The 22,510-nt window shown below is 33.5% G+C and overlaps 1 protein-coding gene across 2 annotated transcripts in view; it reads right to left on the minus strand.

Annotated features, from left to right (window-relative positions):
- LOC123015974 (cAMP-specific 3',5'-cyclic phosphodiesterase) overlaps positions 1-21,938 on the minus strand; it is a 107,298-nt gene extending 85,360 nt beyond the window's left edge. Inside the window, exons 1-3 of one of the 2 annotated variants that reach the window (XM_044416104.1) lie at positions 21,757-21,938; positions 20,076-20,227; positions 19,852-19,975 (exon numbers count right to left, since the gene is read on the minus strand). In XM_044416104.1, the coding sequence (XP_044272039.1) occupies positions 19,852-19,975; positions 20,076-20,220 (269 nt within the window). In that variant the 5' untranslated portion in view covers positions 20,221-20,227; positions 21,757-21,938. Of the gene's footprint in view, positions 1-11,816; positions 12,705-19,851; positions 19,976-20,075; positions 20,228-21,756 lie in introns of those variants that run through there. The other variant, XM_044416105.1, reaches the window with a different exon arrangement.
- Positions 21,939-22,510: the final 572 nt, after the last annotated feature.

Consider the following 22,510-nt stretch of genomic DNA (forward strand, 5'->3'; position numbering starts at 1 on the left):
AAGAGGGGGTGTTTTTTTAATTAAAACAGTTGCTTCGTTTTAAACTCAACGTGATCCCGTCAGGACGACGTTATCCTGTTCCATATGCATCGCATCAGAGGAATGAGACGAGTCGAGCGAAAGGAAGAGCAGCTTCTTGCTTGATAACGCTATCGCCGCATCCACCTGTGGGCCCACCCATGCGACACAATTCTGGAGAGACTAATCAAACGACACGAACGACTTCCTTCGGCCTCCCAGTTTTCGCATGGAAACTGAGTTGCATTTCGAAACAGGAGATCGAACTCGAGTTGTGAACAGGTGTCGGGCTATTTATATCTTGTATGGCCACGTAAGTGTGAGATGTCAACAGTTACGCCATCTCTCACCCTCGGGGGTACTTTACAATTTTGTTTTCGAAACAAGATAATTAACGCAGCTTTAGAAAAACGCTAGATGTTTGAAATTTTAATTACAAACGAACATAAACAAAATAAATTACTTCCATTAACGTTATTTTCCTTTCCAGGTAGAATTAAACTTTTTAAACCCTTGTTTTTTTTTCTCTCAAAATAAATAAAGCCTTAAATATTTATATTTTTACAATGTGAAAATGAGGATAAAACGAATGACACAAAAAGCCTAGGGAAAAAAGCTGTGCGGAATTAAAACCCGTCACTTGAACAGAGGATACGATGTAGGGTAGGCAGAGTCAGTAGTTTTATTGATCTTGCAGCCTGTTGCTGGCTCCCTACCTACCAAACCGAGTGAACTGGCACTTGACCTTCTTGTACGTCCCCCCTTATAAACAATATTGTAATATGCGTACTACAGACCACTCAAACAGACTAAAATCTGCCTAACAGCAAGTTCCATAATCGCATCGCTAAATCAAACAAACCGATATTCAGATATAAAAAATATGGATTGACGTCATTCTGTTCATTAGAGAGACAAGTTGAAAGATTTATTTGAGTCTAAAATAAGCGCGCCTTTTGTAGAAATCTATAAAGTGTAACCTGTACCATCTACTGGATGTGCAGTAGACTAGTAAGGAAATGGCGTTACAGGTGGTTTAGGCCCGGGCTACCAAGCTACCCCCGGTACCGTTCAACTACCAGTTCAACTACCGTTCAATAGAGAGCGCTTTTACCAAACCTGTTTCAAATAAATGAATATTAAATCAAACCAAATTGTAGTTTTACACAAATTTATCAATAACACCAAAGATGATGAATTTATTAAAAAGATAAATGACGCAACGCAGACTTCTCCAAATCACAATAAATATTTCTACACCGGGTGTGTGGTTTATAACCGCCGGCAAGTTATGACAATGTAAATAAATTCATTTGAGAGTTAAACAGGTTTAGACACGCTGGTATTAATTTTGCATCAATATGGGTGTCACGCGATTGTTACCGTTCAATTTCGACGCCGCCCTCCCAAAATTCCCATGAAATTAAGAACCTACATGTTACAACACGAGGGATTAGAAATATCTAAAACACGAATTTCAAACATAACAGACTTTGCGTCCGTCGTCTCGAGATTAGCATTGTTACCGACATTTAATTAAAATCTCCATATCAGAGAGACTTTTCACAAGAAACGAGTCACGTAAAGAACATAAAGTAATTTTTCTACGAGTAATGTAGACAAAAAGAGACAACAACATTATAACGGAATCGATTGGTATGCATTCCAAGTTCATCTTCTCGTTATGAAGAATAATATTCTTTTAATCAGCTAGACTACTAATTAAGTGCAACTTTCAGTCTCATATAGGTACCTAGTTTTTATTTAATTTGCAGTTTTTTTTTACAGTAGTTGAGTTTCTATGCCTATGCGTGCTGTCTCATTGCTCTTTTCTGCTTTTCCACTCTTTTCCAGGTATAAACTGGGATTTGTCGCGTTTCGATTGATTCAACATTGATTGCTCATGTTTAGCCGAAAGCCCGGTGAAAAATTACAGGTTCAAAAATCGAATAACGAGTGCTTTTCATGTTTCGTCGTAGTTATTGTTGCTATCGATTCTTTGCTGCACTCGTGGAAATACTAGAAACGATTAGAACCCCTTACATACATTACAATTAAATAAACAAATGGCTGAAATCGCTTTACTTGTGATGAGCGATATTTATATGCCCCGTTGGCTGTCGATAAGTGTTAAATGTTGTTTCTATGTCACTTGTTGGATTAGCGACTTACATCGCAACCCTTGTCTCTTAACTGTCGTACACACGCGTCTTGAATAAATTGAATCAACATTTGGAAAAACCAAAATAAAGAATCAAATTTCAATCAAACGAAAAATTAATGGATGAGAATTGGCCTTTCAGGTAGTTTACTTGTGTTCTTTTAAGTAAACAGGCACTTGCAAAGCTTTTAGGGAAATTCTGCGAGTTTATCGGAGAGTGGAAGGACGAGAACTTCATAATAAACTTGAAAACAAAGAATTTCTTTTTCAGCCGCTTTATGACGAATTTTATGGTAATTAACTATTAACCAAACAACATGCATAAATATCTTGGTAAAGTAATCAAGTCCGAGAGTGTGCACTAATGCAAGGTTAATTCACACTAAAACCATCTTAAACCGCGACCAGCAGCACTCTAGAACCTCTAGAAAAGGTTGTCGACTTGTTGTGCAAATTTACTCTGTCAACTGCGTTATTACTCATATCGGTTTGCTGAGATGATTAAAATTGCTCATATTTCTTAGAGAGTGGTTATTAGTGTCCTTAATAAAGCCACTGCCATCAATAACCTCACGTTTTATTCAATTACGTCATTCCAACAATATGTTTTCTGCAACAAGGAATCAATCAAAATGATAGCGCTGGAGTGGCAAGCAATCAGTTTACGATCGTTGTTACGCCAAACAGCATTTGAAAATGCCCTCAGAGAATTTATTTAAATCATTTACGATAAAAAAAACGAACGATAATGACTCGTTGCAAATTAAAATTAGCTTTGAAAGCTCCACGCGCTGAGCTTTTATTGTCAACTTGTAGCTGTCTCTCTCTATTAAGTCTGGGCGCACAAAAAGCTCGTATGAAAGATTTTACGGTGCGATTTATAACCGTGTCAAAGCCAAAGCTTGTATGTTTATGCTATTTAGTACCACATTCCCTAATCATACCCTCGTACATCAAAAAACCCAAGTTTTTAATTGGATTCCTTCAAAAAACCCAATTATTTTGCTCCAGCGATAACGTTGATTAAGTAAAAATTGTCGAATGTATCTGAGACGCACCGACTTATCTCGTTAGTTTCCAGATTTACAATTAAAAAAAATAACGTTTTTACAAATTCAGACCTACGTCATGTTTATTTGAATCCTCATAATGGCGCGTAAACCAACTAAGTGTAATAGTAATCATCGAAAACCACCCCACACTAATAGAAAAACCTTGTTATTACAATATGATTGTGAAATTTGACCGTGTATTTGGTAGTTTTGGCATTGTGTTTCGTCCCGTGATTATTGATTAATGATTACAATTTATGTAACGAAACAAAGTGTTGGTTACTGCGAGATGTCAACCCTCACACCAGGGCCGCGCTGAGTACCACCGACGCCTGTGTGCAGTTTACACTTTGCTGCCCCCTTGATAATACTTAAGTATTAACCTAAGTGATAAAATAAAGTGAAACACTTAATTGACAATAGTCAATATTCCTTCATTCTGTAAATAACGTTCGATACAAAAAATACATAAAATTTAAACATAAAAATTAACAAATTTAATCACCTAACCAGCCGATACTAAACAAAATAGTACATAACAAAATATCTACGTAGGTACAATACTCGTATTTGCAAAAAAACTAAGAGTAGAAAAAAGTATATTAGTGAAATTTTAATGATTTTATATTTGCAAAATCTGTTATAATATCTGGCAAGGTTAACAAAATTCTAAACGCGATGGCAGTATTAGGAAAATTGTCGATTAATTCATTTTTGTACTATACTCCAGTATTTGAAGTGGGGTGGTTATATTACTTGTTGCAATTACCTCTAATTCATCCACTAAATCTACCGCCTTAATGTTTTTTTTATTTACGTCAGTCAGTAGTTTTACTTATAAATCTGTGCAATATTTTATTCGGGATTTTTATCATAATAATTGAAATCCTGTATGATATAAAGAAAGTTAAAAGTGTCATTATACATATTCTTTTATTAAATTGAACCTTTCATTTAACGACACAATCGCGGTATCTGAAAAATAAAAATTGATTTTAAAGTTTTTTTCGAGAACTGAAATTGGTTCATCACCATGTTTATAAACAAAAATTCTCTTTTTTTGACCTCTCTAATGGTGGAAGCTTCTGGAAGAAAGCTTGGCTCAGTCTCTAAATCTGCAGCTATTTCTTTTGCAGTTACTTCGTCAAATTCTCTCTCTGACCTTTTTGTTTCTAAATATTTATTTAAATTTTCTAAATGCTCTACGTATGTATGTAGGTAGTAATGCTAATAATACGTATTTGCAAATTTTGCTAGAAATATTAATTTTGGCTAAGATATCGTGTCAAATGACTGTCGAAACAGTAAATGTAAATGAACTGATTTTTTGTATAGATTTTTATTGTATGGTTCAATTTCTCTCTCAAATTTATAAAATGCACTTGAAGAATCAAAGACACAGACGTAGGAACACACCTCAAACTGCAATAATAAAAAATGTATGAAAAGATCAAATTGGATCTGAGAAAGTTACGCGAGTACTCGAGAAGGATGAAAAAAACGAAACACAACACAGAAAAGTGGTTCATAAATCTCTTTATTTATTGTATTTTATGTTATGGACTAATAAAGTTAAATAAAAACCACCTGTACGAACAATGCAAGATACATTTTAAAATGATACAATGCATGTGCTATTTACACCCAAGTATTTGCAACTCCTCGCGATTTGGTAAGATTATTGTTATTGTTATAAACAAGTCGTTTTTGCATATAAATTTTTACGAACATAGAGCAATTTTTATTCTTTATTTCTTTATAAGTCCCACTTGTCTTTTAAACAGGTTTGTCTTACGTAAATCTCATTTTTATATCTCCTATCGAGTGGCTTTCCTACCAATAATCATAATACGCGTAACTCTAAATTTTATATTTATTTGTGTTTTTCCTACTTAATAGTATATTTTGAATACCAGCACCCGTTTTTTTACTTAGGAATTTTCCTAAAAACCCCTACGCAACACGCTTATTTTTACTTTTCATCTCTTGTTTTTCTTATTATTTTTAATTTTATATACTTATTCGAGAATTAGCGACCCTCTTAAACTCGTCTTATTAAAGAAAGCTTTTAGAGCTTTAACTATAATCAGCTCAGTTCGCACCATTATTGATATTTTAACATCGGCTTCATATTTTTCCACATAACATAAAATATTCTCGTGATTCAAATTAATCGAAAACAAAGTGCCAAAAAAACGCTTAATTTATATTTTGAGATGACCAAGTCTAAGTATCCCGTAAATAATGAATCCCTTTGAGGTTGAGGTCGGACCCTTGTAACCTCTCTTACTACCACAAACAACGCCGCGGTGTGCATTTACACACTTTGTAATTGCGTCGTAAATCCAGATAGGCTGTAAATGTCAGACGATAGGTTAGAAGCGCGAAAACTGTATTTCCTAACGCTTCCATTTATTCATTAGTCTTAGCTTTGTGGCAGATGAATAATTAATTGAGTTGAGAACAAATCGGACTTTAAATCCGAAAATTCCGCCGGCCGAGGTCTTTCACAATGTTTTAATATTAATTAGACATAACATGTGCCATTTATTGCACCATCATCTGTTATGCCTATTAATAACAAATTCAGTCAATAGAATTAACATTAATTAAGCAAAATCTATTTATCACAAGTAGCAAACATATCGATAACATATTTTGTATATAAATATCCGGTGTCATTATACAAACCCAGGAAGGTAAACTGTTGTGCAGATCCTTGAACCTGATGGTCCGTAATCAATAAACCGACCTGTTAGGTGTCTGTCTATAAGCGTCGTCGACGCTTTATAAATAAAATACACACCGTCGAGTCACATTTTTTTTTGGTAACCCCCCTATAACAACGGATGCGTTTATACCAAAAACGCTAGATTTTTCCCGCCAGTGAGCCCACAATTGCCGATAATCGTACTTCAAAACTCATCAATATAAGGTCTAAAAGCTCCCTCGATAAACAAGTTATTCTCTCGTTTTCCACATGACATACCTTTTTTGATCTTTCGCCTTGACGACTCTCTCAACTTTAAGTTTGTTAAATATTTTCCGAGAAGACATTTTCGTGATAAATCCCTGGAATAACTTGAATAAAACAAGAAACACCGGACTTTGCTTTGGTTATCTCGATTTATGGATATGTGGTATACTGAGATACTGAAGGAAAATATGAACGTCGGACCGATTCCTACAGTTCGACTAAGTGAATGAGACGCTTCGATATAAAAACAGAGGAAATCTAAGAAATATTGAAAGGGCTGCAAGTCGAGATGAAAGTGAAAATGGCTTTTTTCTGCCGAGACGTGCGACTTCTTTCCGCTCAGTCAATGGTGATTTGAATAATATATTTAATTTAAGATAAAATTCTAAATCGAAAAAGATGCTGTTTTGTGATTTCTCTCGTTTCATCAGACCCTCCAATTTATATTAATCCATTGTGAGTTTTATTGACGTACTTCTACGAGATTCGAAGCATGCGGAAAAGCTCGAGCTTTTAAGTTTCCTCTTATTGTAAAAAAAAAACATGAATCAATTTTAAAATATTTTATTTACCTTCTCAAACAAAATTCAAGAATAGTAGATAACATACCGAGGTACGAGATGCTTCAAAATCAAGTCAAAATTTAGTGACGAAGACGTGAAACGCCTCAGTTAGCAATAAGCCGAGGTAGGATGGAGCAACGACCACCAAGGTTTGTATACTATTTAATTCACAATTACCTTCTTTACAGAAAAGAAAGCCAAGAAAACATTTATCAAATTAATATCATGACAGTTCAGGTTGGGAAGTGGTAACTTCCGTATCAGTTTTTGGGGTTGGGAAGTGGCCATTTCCATATGCCGCCGTGCCGCGTTTTCAATTTACACACTTTTTTAGAACATGTTTAAAATTCTATTTCTTGTAAGACAATGAAAAATGTTGTGTAAACAAATTCCAACTAAAATAATTTTTTAAACGTAATGAAAAAAAAATATTAAAACTTATCTTTTATTAAGAGTAAATTTATATTGTTTTGATGAATTTCAGCGCAATATAAAATAACAATAGTTATTTATGTACCAAGGGCATAATAATGAGATTATGGTCTGAAGAAATGTTGATAAATTGTAAATAAAATGTAATTCACCCAACTAAATAATCAATATAGCACATTATTTCATTATACACAAATAGCACAAAATAAGTACACATTTTCAATGTTTTGTAAAAGAAAAAAAATACTTAAAAAAATTAGGTAGGTAACACGTGCTAACAGTTTTTGCAAAAAAACATGCACATGTTTATACAAGGTTAGTCACGAGAGGGTTATTTCTGAATTTGTTTTTGCCGCAACCCATTATACATATTGCAATTTCAAATTTTGAAAATAATTGTAACTAAATCCACGATAGCTGGTATTAGTCTTGTCTCTGTGACATTATAGTAAAAAAATTATCTCTCAAACGATGCGACATGTTTTGTTATGTTTACCAACCGACTAGGCGCATATTTAGAAGTCGATGGTAGACACTTCAAACACCTTTTATATTAACTTAACTTGTTAATTTATATGTTGAATTTTGATTAAATATAGGTTATCTGTCAATCTGACATTTCTGGCAAATTTATCCAACTTACTTTGATTTTTAATTTTAAAGAAATAACATATTTAATTTAGTAGTTTGTGAGATTGGTATTGTTTATTTTATTATTGGTTGCGGCAAAAAAAAAATCATAAATAACCCTCCCGTGAATAACCCTGTATAGATGATAGTTTTGAAACTCTACTTAAATAAGCACAGTAGAACAAAACGGATTAATAGTATATTACATATCGAGCTGGAAAGTGTTTCATTTCTGTCGAGAGATTAGAATGTTTATCAAGCCACTTGCGTGGTTAACTTTATCTCGCGACAATAAAACTTTTCATCAAAGTTTGTATACAATTTTATTCACAATCTTTAATTTTCGTGAAAAAGTACGTTTGACTCGTCGATTGAGTTAGCTGTCTGCCGTGTCGTCGTCATGGGAACAAACATTACAAACAACTTAGTGACGCAGTTTTGTGATAGAAGTGTATAGCAGTTTTTGCTCATTAGGTCTTCAAATCTATTGAAATGGTGCATTCAGACGAAGAATTAATGGAGTGGACACCACTGCCAGAACTACGGCACGCAGCTGTGTATCCACTAATGGATGACAAGTAGAAAACGAGAGCAGAAATGGAAGTATGAGAATGGAGTTAGGTAGTAGAAAGTAAGTAATAAGACACTTTCCAACCTCCGTCAAACTTAGAAATTCAACATTACATTTATGGTCGTGAATATTTTATTTCTAGCCTCGCCAAATATTTTAACGCAAAATACTTTTAGATTACCTACAGTTTGCAACAAAATTTTAATAAATATTTTATCGATAGAAATATGTTTTCATAATTTAAATTTCAGTATAAAAAATACACCATGCCTGTGTTCAGCAAGCAAATTTGAATTAAACAAATTTATTTTAAATTATTTTATTTCTCGTCACACCTTTCAATAAGTTAAAATTACCATTAAATCTAAATTATTTTAAAAATTTGAACAAGCTTAATAAACAGAAGTCAGCATTACACAGCTTTAGTCTTAATAAAATAAAATTAAAATTGTTTGAGATTTTTTTAAACGTAAATCAGAAGAAATTAGAAGAAAACAAAAAAATCAGTGAAAATCGGAGAAAATCACGAGAAATTGATGCACAGAAAATGTAATGTTTGTTTCCGATGAACTTAAACTTATCTGATGTTTAATTTTTTGTGGAATGTCATGAGAAAATTTGACAAATAATGTGAAGATCAGAAGAAATCAAAAAAAATCATGAGAAAATTAGAGAAATCTATATACAGATTTCTCTAATTTTCTAATTATAGATATAAGAATCAACAAAACTAGGAGAAATCAAAGCAAAAAATAAAACGTGGTGTACAAAATTTGGATCGTACGTACATGATATTGTATACCTCTCACAGAAAATATAAAATTAGGTTTGGAACGAAAGATTCCAACATCGCATTTTTTGGTTTTCGATTTTTAATAAATATCTAAACAAATAAGACAAATGTAGGTGTATGATATCAACCAAAAATTATCTGTAATACTTTATGACCTTTACGAATTATTATTACTCTTTTAATTACTATTATTACTCTAAATTAAATCTATAATTATAATCGATGAAAAAACTGAAATTTACAATCTGTCAGCACACTCAATTTTGTTTACATTATATTAGAATTGTAAATTTTAATAAATTTCTTCACGTCATCTCTGAATTTATTATATTATTAATGTTATTGCTATTTATTCTAGCTATGTTGAAAAGTTTTGTTCAAATAACATTATTCCCCTCGCTTGTACGAATTTTATTTGATGCATTTAAAATTTCAATTTTAGCCATTGTTTGCGTTAATAAACTACTCCTAATATTCATTTATTGATTTATTTATTTACGTATCTTTTAAATATTTTGTTCCAGCGTCAAAACTTCATTGCTGTAATTAAATAACAAATTCTTATGACGGGTACACACTAGTGTACAGAACAGTTTTACCAAATTCTGAACCATGTTCGGCAAACTCGAGTTAGTGAAGACGTGTGTCAAAACATGAAACCTCCACGGTCTCTGCAGAAGCAGTAAAACCAAAGATACGGTGTTCGCAACAAGTTAACACATAAAGTAGTCCTCAGATTATTTGGCTATGATTATAATACTTTTGGTGTGGACGCACAGAATAAAATAATGAAGTGCAACACATAAAGACATATTTTTACATTGGTTGTGAATGCAGCAAATAAATAAGTTCTCTATTAGATTTATTGCGCCATATTCTTGTTACAGCAGCAATACAAACAAATGCAGGACTAGCGAGTAAACGTTTTGTCATTTTCTTTGAATATCCTATAATAAAGCGCAATAATCCATTAATTTAAAACGTTCTACTGCATTAAATATAATTTTTTCAAACCAAATTAATAAAATTAAATGTACTTCTTTTAATTCAATAAAGAAAAACAAAAAAAAACATTTTACTATCAAATTAAATTGAATTTATCAAACTTTATAAAAATTGGTTTACATTGTCACCAACATTTAGTCCAGAACCAGTGTACGAGCAAAGGTTTAGAACCTGTTTCAGACTGTTTAGAAGAAAGAGTTTTGAACATGTTCGCAACAAGTTTAAAACATGGATTTTGGTGTGTACCCGGCATTAGAGGCAACAAATTTGTTAATAAAACTGCTCACTACTTTTTACAGAGTCGACATAGGGCAAGTCGCGAGAGAAAAACCTTCTGTATAATTTCGTTTAAAATTATGTTCCTTATTTCAATTCAAACGACAAACGTTTTTTTTTTTTCTCATAGCATGAACTTTAAGACAACTTAAAAAAGTAACAAACTGAAAAACACATTCTTTTAAATACAAAAAAAAAAATTAATACATTCTGATGTAAAAAAAATGTAAATTGTAAGCATGCTTCCACTAAAGATAGACAAAAATGAAAATGAGAAATAGAGAAGTTCGTCTCTCTCAGATTTATCCTACCCAGTATAATGATCAAAAACTCCACAGTACAAAAATATCACATGAACCTTATGTGTTACATAAAATTTCTACCCAATTATTGCAAAATATTAGAAAAAAAACGAAACATCTTATGAGTTCCTTTTTTATACTTGTCTTATTTCCTACATTTCATTCTGTTAGCAATTTCACTGGTCCGCTTTCATCTCGCTTATCTATAAATACCAACTCTGTCCATTTAGCGATTAAAGCCCCGGAATCTTGACAAAGTCACCTATAAATTTTTTGATAAAGACTCGAGACCGTCCGTTATTGACCATAAAATCTCGTCATAAAGCAGTAGTCCTAAAACACATGACAGACAATTTAGTCTCTCTGTCACTAGTTTCGAAACATTACTGAGTCTCAATAACTTTCTTCAGTTCTAGAGATATTGCCGATTGCAACTTTTAAAACTGACACACTGTATATAAATTTGTGTAACGTTTCCTTCCACATTTATAAGGAGATACTTTGATTCTTCACTGACCGCGGCTTGTTTACAATGTTTATTGTTGACTACACCAAGAAGTCTTGAATTATTCACGCTCGACAAAAAGAATTCAACAGGTTTATTAGAGACGCATCACGGATTTTTTCCTTATTAATTCCCTCGCATCTTTAGGCGGTATTGTAACAAGTTACGTTAACATCCAACGTCAAGATTGAAACGAGGATTTTCCTGAATATGACGGGTAAAAATTTAATCCATCTTCGCCCCTTTCCAAAATCTGAATCTAATCATATCGCAGCACGTCGACGCTGACACAACTGTCATTAGCTATCGCAGTGACAATGCGACACCAAACAAACCCTTAATGATCCCGAAGGGTTATTACAATTCAGACGTTCATAATTAATCTCGTTTGGCTAAATTAATAGGGAAGCGCGCCCGACGCGGCCGTTTGATCTCCTCTGATTGACAATTTCGTTTCGAATCCTTGCCGTCGCTTTGATAAGTTTTCCACATTAAATCCCCCAAGTCTATTAGAAATTTATCCACACTCACCTACTGCTCGCGACCGGCGCCACCGGCCACGACCTCCTCGACCTGAGGATCAACGCTGTTCTCGGTTGGGCGCCCATCTGGGGTGCTGACGTTCTCTTCCTCGACCTCTTTGTACCCCACAAGTGATACCCCGGATGAGGTCCTTGTTCCGACGCCGACCGGTGACTTTTCGCGCACAATTTCCCGTCTTTCTCCAACCTGGAGGCAACTTCACGCTGCACCTCGATCGCTGCTGATGACATCGTCAACACACATATACACTTCAACCGATCCCCGGAAGCACTTTCGAGTGCATTTATTTATTTATTTATTTCGATCAAGCTTGATTAGTTACCCCACTCGACAGCACTTCCAATCGATAAAAAGCGCTGAATTATTCGATTATTATAATTAGCAACCGGTCCTCGACAATGATTACATTTGCAGTTATTGTAAGGGATGTTTTTTCGAGGGCCGATCGATGATTTTAATAAGAAAGTGATTGCTGTGTGTTAATTAATTGCAACGCTTCTAAGAATTTTTTAAATGACAATTTTTCGTCGGGATTCCTTCAAACACCCTCAGGAAAATTACATTACTTTTTAATGAAACATATTTGCAATTCTTTGAACCCATATAAACGTGAAATGACAACAGACACCTTAAATAAACAAACGATAAAAATTTATAAAAAAAATAACCAAAGAGATGGTAATTTAATCTTTTAACAAATTATTCATTGATATAAATTCCAAACATCATTATCATTTTCTCATTTCTCTTCCACCATCATTCATTTACACAAAAGAATAAAAGGATGTTTACAACGATGTGCTATACCTGAGTCTGATATTATCTACCTTAATCTCATTTCTATTTGTTAAAAAACACACAATTAGCACACCAACAGCAATTGAAAACAATTTTCTTTTAAAACGTGCAAAATAATTTATTTACACAATTACCGATATTCGTCCTTCCCCTGCCGTAAAAATCGCCAAATAAAAATTCTAGTTGTGCCGTTTAGCCGTATGTAAATTTTCACACATGAATATCAAATAAAATTGACGGGTTTTACCACCTCACCGGCGCGATAAATGCACTGGAAAGTTTGCACCGAAAACAAAACTAAAGCAAACAATAATAACTGCCCCAGTTTTCACGAATCCAATGTCGATCTCCTCTTGGTATCTTCAAATCGAACACTTTCACTTCAAATTCCATACAACTAAACGCGACTTGTACGACTTCATCGTAATTTATCCGAAAAAAAAATTGTCGCACGTTGCAAAAGCGACTCTATCTAAAGTCCGTTTCATACGTGAATATTCGTTCCGAAGTAACGCAAACGCACGAATAGACTGTCAGGTAAACGACTATTTCACCACGTGGTTTAGCCTTGCGCTTGCGTTTTAATGCAGACTCGTGGAAAACGTTGCGAGGGTGAATCACCCGCAATTGATTTCCCTTTTCGCGATCGAATTTTTCCCATTATATTCGATGAAAGATAATTGCTAATATAGAAACTTTCTTTTCGAAACAGCTCACGAGTTTCATTAGGAACCGAAACAATCAAGTGCTTTTGATTAAAACATGAAGCTGTGCAAGTTCGTCAATAAATTTCGTCACCTCCAGTAGAGCTGTCGGTTAATTACTGTCTCTTTGATTAACTACCACTCGTATTAAATCACCTGACCAAAATCTAATTTTCTTGAGGTTCAAGAATATGAGATTGCAAAATTGATTGATTTTATCGAAATTTTCTGGAAAGTTACAGGAGATGAAGATTGAGGAAACTTTCCTCACGAAAATTAATACCTGACGAATCAAAAGTTCACTTTTATTTAATTAACCGCAGATAAGAATGTAAGATTCAACAGGTGGTACGTAATCCGAGTTAATTTTTAATGTAATATTATACGAGATGCAACAGAGATAGAATATCTGATTTTAATTACGCTTCATATTACATTAAAAATCAATTTTCCAACATCATTTCATGTAACCTCACTCCCTGTCACATACATTATATTATTCAATTTTCTAAATAAATTAAAATGAAACCAAACAGGCTATAGAGATCCTTACGAAACAAAACAAAAAAAGTTAAATAATACATTATCATATGAGGCGTGCAGAAACAAAACTCTTTGAATCTATGTTCAAATTGAGAAATTCAGAAAATTTTGTAAAACACAAATGAACTACAACTACACCTTTTCCAAGTGTAGTTCCGAAAGAAACAGGTTAATTTCAGAAAGTGTCTAATGTTTTTCAGATGCAAAAAATGAATTTTAGAATGATTCAATTGTATTTCAGAAGCGTCAAACGTATTTCAGATTGTGTTAATTGTAGTTCAGAAATGTAAAATAAATTTCAAAAAGTATCAACTGTATTTCAGAAACGTAAAATGTATTTCAGATTGTGTCAATTGTAGTTCAAAAATATGAAAAATAAATTTCATCAAACGTGAAATGTATTTCAGAAAATCACAATTATATGTTTTATCCGCATCCCATAGTAAAACAATTATTTCACTACCTTAGCAACCATCAACACATTTGTAACTATTGTCACAATTGCATTGTTAGAATAAAGTAAAAATGATTTTAATTGCGCAATTTGCAGGGTGTCTAATGCTAAGAAATCTCGTTCTTCATTTATTACCATGTAGGCACTTGTTTCATGTAAAAAGTGTTGAGTTTTTAAATAACGTCCAAGGAAGTGCTTGTCCTTTCTGTAGAATGAAAGTAATTGGAAGGGAGCTGATCGTAAGGAAGGTGAATAATATGTATTCCAATCAAGACAGGCAAAGAATTGTTACATGGGGGGATAATTAGGTGACCCTCGCTGCCACACTCGGGATAAAATACAAGACAGTGTATCACTGGGTGCGCGAAGAAATGTTGAGGAAAGGAGGTACAAAACCCAAAGCACTTAGTGAAGATGAAATGAGCATCGTTATTGAATGGATTGAAGAAGATTGTGGCCTAACATTAAAGCAAATAAAAGAACAGATAGTCGCCAATTTTCAAAAAATTGTTTCTATATCCACCATTGGAAATTATTTAGAAGGTAGAATATTCACAATGAAACAAGCTCATAAACCAATCAATTACGATGAACTCAGAAGAAAACAAGAGGAAGCAAGCTGAATATGTTGCATCGCTAAATAAATATATTGAGCGGGGAAAGCAAATCGTGTGGATGTATGAAACAAATTTCAATTTATTTTGTCGTCGCACAAAAGGTCGGGCTCGAGCTGGTGTGCGAGCTGTTCAACACCTACCAACTGCAAGAGATCCTAATGTTCACCTGATAGGTGCAATATCTGCAGCAGGAGTAGTGACAATGGAACGTCGTAGAGGTCCTTTTACATGGGCTTCTGCTAATCTTAGGGTAACTAATTTATTGATTCGATGGCAGGATATGGGAAATGAAGTAAGTGACTTGGTGCTTGTATGTGATAACGCACCTTGCCATGCAAGATTAGAAGACGTCATCGATAATACGGAAGCAACACTGTTGCGTTTAGGACTATATTCTCCGATGCTCAATCCCATCGAGAATATATGGTCAAAAATTAAATCATACACAAAAACTCATCTTCGGGTTCCAGAAGTTAGAGGCATTGGTGTTGTGGAGCAACGTCTTCTTTACTTGGAGCAAATTATAGATCTAGCAAAAGACAGCATTGTTGGAGGAGATTGTGCCCGAGCAGCACAACATACAACAGTTCACCATGTTGCTGCTTTAGCATTGAAAAATATGCAAGTTGGGCGTTAACAGTGCAGTGTTTCCACTTAATTAATTATTTTTTTTCCTTTATTTACCTGTTTGTTTTTTTTAATAAACTTAATCATAAAATGATACTTACTCTCTGAGTTACAAATGAAACGTTCTGACGTTCACATGATATTTTATAAAATACAATTTACTTGACTGAACTATCTCTGAAATACAATTGACTAATCTGAGCTACAATTGATGACTTCTGAAATACAACTTACCATAATCCGTATCTGATTTACAAATGATACTTTCTGAATTTCATACGACATTTTCTGAAATACAATTTACTGATATGAACTACACTTACCGACTTCTGAAATACTATTTACTAATCTGAACTACAACTGACGACTTCTTAAATACAATTTACTAATCTGAACTACAACTGACAATGTCTGAAATACACTTGGAAAAGGTGTATACAATTTCTAAACATCAATAACAACTTCATTTGCGTCCGTATAACTATTTCCATGGTTTTATACTTAAATAATGTTCAATATTGAGATATGTTCAATAAGAGACATGCGATTCATAACCTAGAAACAAAAAGTTGTATCCCGAATTGAATTTGTGGCTTTTGTTGACTGTTTTTATACTTTTTCTAAATATTATAAAAAAAACATATACGAGATCATAAGCAACATTAAATAGACATAATAAAATCAAATGTCAAAAAATAAATGTCAAATTTTTTCACACAAATGTTTTAAACATTTTTTCTATGTTCCTGATATCTTATCTTACTTGGCATTTTTACTGCAAAAAAATACCTTTGACAAGCTGGTGTCATTATATGGAATCTCAAATCGCCAGTAAACAGTTCATGACTTGTCAAAACCGTGCATGTGAATCGGAATTGTTTGAATACCTGACTCAAACTCGGATTAATTATTGCCTCCCTTACACAATCAAGTGCCCCTTCAAAGAAATTCCCGAACAACAAGGATAATCACGTGAATAAAGGCACCAAACTTGAGAAAATTTAATTGAGATATGATTTACATATCGGAGGAAAAGAGAGATGTTTCAGGAGCAGACGCTAAAGTTAATTTATTCTTATTTCAAAGGAAAATTCGGAAAAATTTTCTATACAATTACATGTATTGTTCGAGTCGCTCTTCAAACGTTCTACATACAAAATGTACACATTGAGTTTAAACAATTCATTTGTAGAAAGACATCCAGTGTTGTATGCTAACCTCTTGAAAATAAAGGGAAACATATAAAGCTTCACCAAACATATACAAAATCGATGCCACCTTTTGTGTTCCAACATAACAACAATAAGTATGTATATGTGAAAGGAACTTCCTTCGTAAAGGTTACTGCGTAATTGGATTATTTTTCTAACTCAAAAATAACGACTAAGTTATGGCCGTGTCAAGGGAAAGATTATCACTGTTTCAGCCTGCGAAACAATATTGACAGGGGTGTATTTTTATTTACATTATCGCCAATGGCGAATTTACGCTGTTGGGGCCCTACAGGCACTGAATAATTTTCCTTTACAAATTTTTAAACAGTTTCCTATTAACTTTTACGTGCAAATGTCGGACTAGAATAAGATAATGGTACATCTGTGATGGTACCTAAGTATTTTTATTTTGTACTCAATGTTAAAGAGTGTTTTTATCAACTAATTTGAGTAGATAAAGTAGTCTTTTATCGTCTAATGAAATAAAGTAATTTTTATCTATTGTTTATATTTTATCAACTAATTTCAGTAAATAAAGTAGTCTGTTATCGTCTAGTGAGATAAAGTAATTATTATCTACTGTTTATATTCTGGTAGGTGAGTACAAAATAAAACGAAATATTATACACGACGATAAAGATTGTTTATCTACTCGTGAAAAAAATGCACTCGTGACTTCGTCACTCGTAAACTTAACCTTTTCACTCGTAGATAAACAATTTCTTTATTGTCTTGTATAATAAATAACTATTATTTTCCATTCTTTAAAAAATGTTAAAATAATAACTGAGCTAACAATATCTAAAAATAATATTTAATTAGTAAATATTATTCATATTTTAGGTATCATACAGCATAAATTGTGTTTTTTATCACAAATATCTAATCAGATTGGTTGTTTTTGTTTTGTTTTTTGGCAAAAATGAATTGGTGATTGCAGTGGCGTAACTACCCACCCGCCAAAGCCCGCGGCCGCGGGGGGGCCCTTGGGATAAAGGGCCCTTTCCAAAATAATAATAATAATAGTAATAGTTTAAAAAAATTTAAAGGGTGTACATAAATTATTATAAGCCAATGCAATAAAAAACAAAAAACTGCAGAATTTTTCTTCTTTACTGTATTTAACTCTGCCTGTCACCGTCACATCAGCGGAGATATCCTTTTCTAAATTAAAATTAATAAAAARTATTTACGGAACTCTATGAACCAAAAAAGGCTTACAAATTTGTCCATTTTGTCAATAGAATAAGATGTCGCTTAAAAATTAAACATGGACAATGTTATCCAAAATTTTGCAAATTTAAAAGCAAAGAAAAAACAAATTACCTAAGTAAACGTGAGCTGAAATTTTGTTACTCTGCTATTATTGCTTATAATTTTTTTATTGTTATTTGTTTTGTTAGATTGTTCTACTATTGTTTCTTTGAGAATTATTGTTCGTTAGCGAAATAAAATATACATACTATGTATACACTGTGTCAATTTTAAAACTTGAAATCGGCAATTTCTCTCAACTGAAAAAGTTATTAATAATCACTCAAAACCGTTTTGGTGGTTCCTAGGGGGAATTAAAATGACATGATAAGTGACACACTTCCACCCACCCTTGAATATAAAAAAAATAAAATTTAACGTCTTCGTGTTTGAATAATTGGAAAAATGGCTTTACCAAATAGGCTGTTGTATGACATTTTTGAAAAGCGCTTGTTATGGGCTTTCCAACGATGTATCGCAAGTAGAATCGTGCCATTTAAAATTTTCAACTTAAGGTGGCTGTGGCTTGAAGGGTGGGTGGAGGAGCGCCATTTACCATGCCATTTTGATTTCCCCTAAAAACCACCGAAACAGTTGAGTGATTCTCTATAATTTTTTTAGTTCTAGAGATTTTGCCGATTGCAAGTTTTAAAATTGACACCTGTATGTATAATCTACAAGGATTGCAGTTTTTAGTTTCTTCTTATACTGTATACTACTCTCTTCTCCGAAACCAGAGAAGAGAGGAGCCCAACAGACGTCTTTCGCGGGGGGGCCCAAATTTTCTAGTTACGCCACTGGGTGATTGTTAATATAACACCCTCTAACATACCTACTTGTAAAACTATAACAGAAAGAACATTTTTTATATTTATGTTAGAAGAGTAAATTTTAGTGTTCTTAGCAAGAGCAGTAAATTTCTGATTCCTTTTGCCGCAACCAACAATACCAATGGTACTAACTACTAGAATAAAGTTATTTCTTTTCAGTTTGATATCGAAGTAAGTTGGATAGATTCGTGAAAAATGTCAGATTGACAGATAACTTATATTTAATCAAAATTCAACAAATTAAGTTAAGGTAATGTGAAAGGTGTTGGAAGTGTCTACCATTGGCGCCCAGTCGGTTGGTAAACGATAACAAAACAAGTCGCAACATTTGAGGAGTGATTTTTTATTTAATGTCAAAGTGACAAGACTAATAACACGCCAAAACTTCACTTTTAAAACTCATTGTTTCTGATTTTTGTAAATTTGAGATATGTTATAGAACGTGTAAAAGTAAGGGACACTTACTTCACCGTTTTTTTTATTTTTTCAATGTATGTTAAAAAACAGGGATGTACAAAATTAAGAAAAAAATTTTATCTAAAGAACAAAACAACATATTGAAACGATTTTTTTTTTAATAATAGATATAGTACACTACGGACGTAATAATATATTAGTTAAACCTGAAATAATTTAAAGCGTCTATTTTTGAAGTTTTAAAATTTATGCAAGATAATATTAAATTTCTAATTTTACTTGATGATAAAAATGGTACCTAAACAACTCATTAGAGACTTCATAAATCATAGAGCTACCATTAAACCCACCACAACTTATTATTTCAATCGATATTACCTACACCCCAGAGCCGTTGCACTTTGAAAACCTCCAAAAATTCTATTTACCATTCAAATTCCTCCTACAATTGTGTTCTAATTTCGTTATTAAATATTTATACAAAACCGCAACAACGTAAACAATACGTAGCGTATCTATCTCTGACACTTTTATTTCCTAATGTAAACTTTGAATTAGTTCTTACCTTGCGGCCGGCCATTCAGATTCCGTGGTAGATGCCGGTGCAGAAGTACTCCTTGCCGGCAAGCTCATGCTCAGCCGAGGCATAATCCGGAGCGTTATAGGTCGCCTCCGTCTCGTAGAGCATTCTGCAATTATAGTAATCCACAACTCCGGTTCGTTTCCAAACTAACAGGAAACTGTATTGTCTCGACCGGGAAAAAATCTGGGGTTTACCCCCACACTCACCCGCCACGGAAGAAAGAGAATTCCGAGGTGCCAACAGATGAGGCGTCAACAATTCCCCTCCGGAAAAGCCGCCGGAAGACGTAGGCACGGAAATTGCGTGAGACTCCTCTCGAGTCACCTTGAATTTGATCGACGTTGCTTTCATTTCGGATCTGAAACAATTCGGAAAGCATTTTAAAATCGACGCCGCGTGACAGGAGATCGTCTAAATTTATTTGCATTTATTTTTCTCGGCCTTCGACAAACAGTTTTATCATTCAACTCTTGTATTTCATCTGCCACTAATGCGATAGAGCTTCAATCATGTGAAAGCACGGTAAATGTTTGTTGCCTGTTACCGTAGTAACGAAACAGGTGCGTAGGACGAACAGCCCAAAACGTGCTATCTTATCACTATTTTTTTCGGCATTTGCACTCGACAAATCTCTTATACATCTATATTACATCCCCCGGATTCAATTAAGCGGTTGCATGTTGATTTTTTATTGACGGCGCTTAATAGAAATCTTTAGTAAAGCGGCGTCATAAAATCGGTTGCTTGGCGCAACCGAAGAAGAGAAAAAAAAACATTTTGTCGCTATATACGAAATGAACTTATTTTGAAAAACTAATGTCGATGGAATTTCATCAGCACTCCCCCTGTTTTCAAACTCACCGACGATATTCGATACTTGAACTACATGCGATAGTTGCCGCAATTTCCAAACTTGTTTAATAAAGTTAATTTATATGAGAAGAATTTGTCCTTGGATAAGATAATTGGGGATGATTGACTGAATGAATATTTCAGGGGATGTCCGCCCAGATTTATACGAAAATAGTATCAGCGTAGAATACCTATACATAGACGATTTTTCTTTGTTTCCAAGTGAAACTGATTAGAAATAATAGAAACACCAGCTGCTGGACGTAATTCGAAAATTCCCGAAATTTTATCATTTATATAACTTATTATAATTACGACATGTCGAATTTTGCCAATAATCTACTCGATTTATTTATCTGATGATAGCGATTATTAACGAATTCCTGTTCAGTGCATATTGATTGATTACTACATAAAAAAATTAGACACATTTCTGACTCAAACGGATCACATCTTCTGCTTCGAGTTGCAAGCTTTTAAGTATATTGTGTTTGCGATGTACACAGGATAATTAATTTGTGGTAGGTAAAAGCGACAACCCTCTGATACACATTCAATAATGTATTACAAACAAGTCTAAAGTTTGAAGCTCAGAGGTGATAAAAAAATTGATATGAGATCTGTGGACACAAATCAATGAGAAAAAATACAATTATTTTTACGGTCACGTGATGCATAATTAGAAAACAGGTCGTAGTCAGCCATGAAATATTCAGATAAGAGATATTTTTATAAGAGGGTAAGAGGAAGAGGAGACTTTCATCCGAAATTTGTACAACACAAATAAAAAAATCCAAGATTTCGTTCAAGAACCAGCAACTGCCACTGTTAAATCAGTTGCTTAGAATTACATTATCAACAATCCAAGGGCTTTACCTGTCAATCTGAAAAAGGAAACACAATTTGGACAAATAACACCACAATAAAAGGATTAGTTTGTTTGTCTTTGAATTCCCTTATCTGTTAATTCTGACAAAAAACCTTTCTTTCCTCTGTACGCTCTTATCTAATAATTCTTCTGACGCATTTTTGTACCTTTTTAAATTATCACTAAGCACTTTCCACTTCACAGATTTTTAGTTTCGTTTTTCAACAGTCGAATATTGTTTGAGAATTAGCATCCGCATGCTAAATTGTTTATGTTTGCTTACAAGAATTTCCGAAAATAAAATAATGTTTGACGAAAGCAACTTTTTATTTGAAACGGTCGTGCATGTTCGCGAACTGACAAAGCGAATTTAACTCGACCACATGCTTTCCCGACTTGTTTTCCACGATGGACGCGTTTAGCGCTTGCGTTACGATTTGATAAATGAATCTTTTTGGGAAAAAGAACCAATTGCCGTGAGAAAACTTTCTAACTTTCTAATGTCCGAGCTAATTTCATATTCGGAAGCGACGGAAAAATATCATTGCCTTTATTCAAACTGAAGGAAATAAAACAGGAAAAAAAGTGAAAAGTCAGAAGGAATTTGATTAGTTTCTCGAGAAATTTTTCACTCCTCGTGAGAAGGTAAAAACAACGTGCTCACATTAAATCACAATAAAATACTTCAAAAGAATTTATGTAAATATTGTATATGGTTTGATATACCTTTTATAAAAATAAGAAAGTAACAGGGGGCGAATACTAAACTGGAACACCCGGTATTTCAATTGGATATAAAACATAAAACTGAATCTGTCGTTTACCCTTACCTTAGTTCGTTGACGAAATCATGTTGAATTTCCTTCTGCAGATTACTTATTGAGAAACAATGTAGCTAATAAATAAACTTTTTTGCGTGTT

The sequence above is a fragment of the Tribolium madens genome, unplaced genomic scaffold, assembly GCF_015345945.1.
Source record: "Tribolium madens isolate multiple individuals breed KSU strain unplaced genomic scaffold, Tmad_KSU_1.1 Scaffold_19;HRSCAF=116;Tcas5.2_LG9, whole genome shotgun sequence".
Classification (NCBI taxonomy): Eukaryota; Metazoa; Arthropoda; class Insecta; order Coleoptera; family Tenebrionidae; genus Tribolium; species Tribolium madens.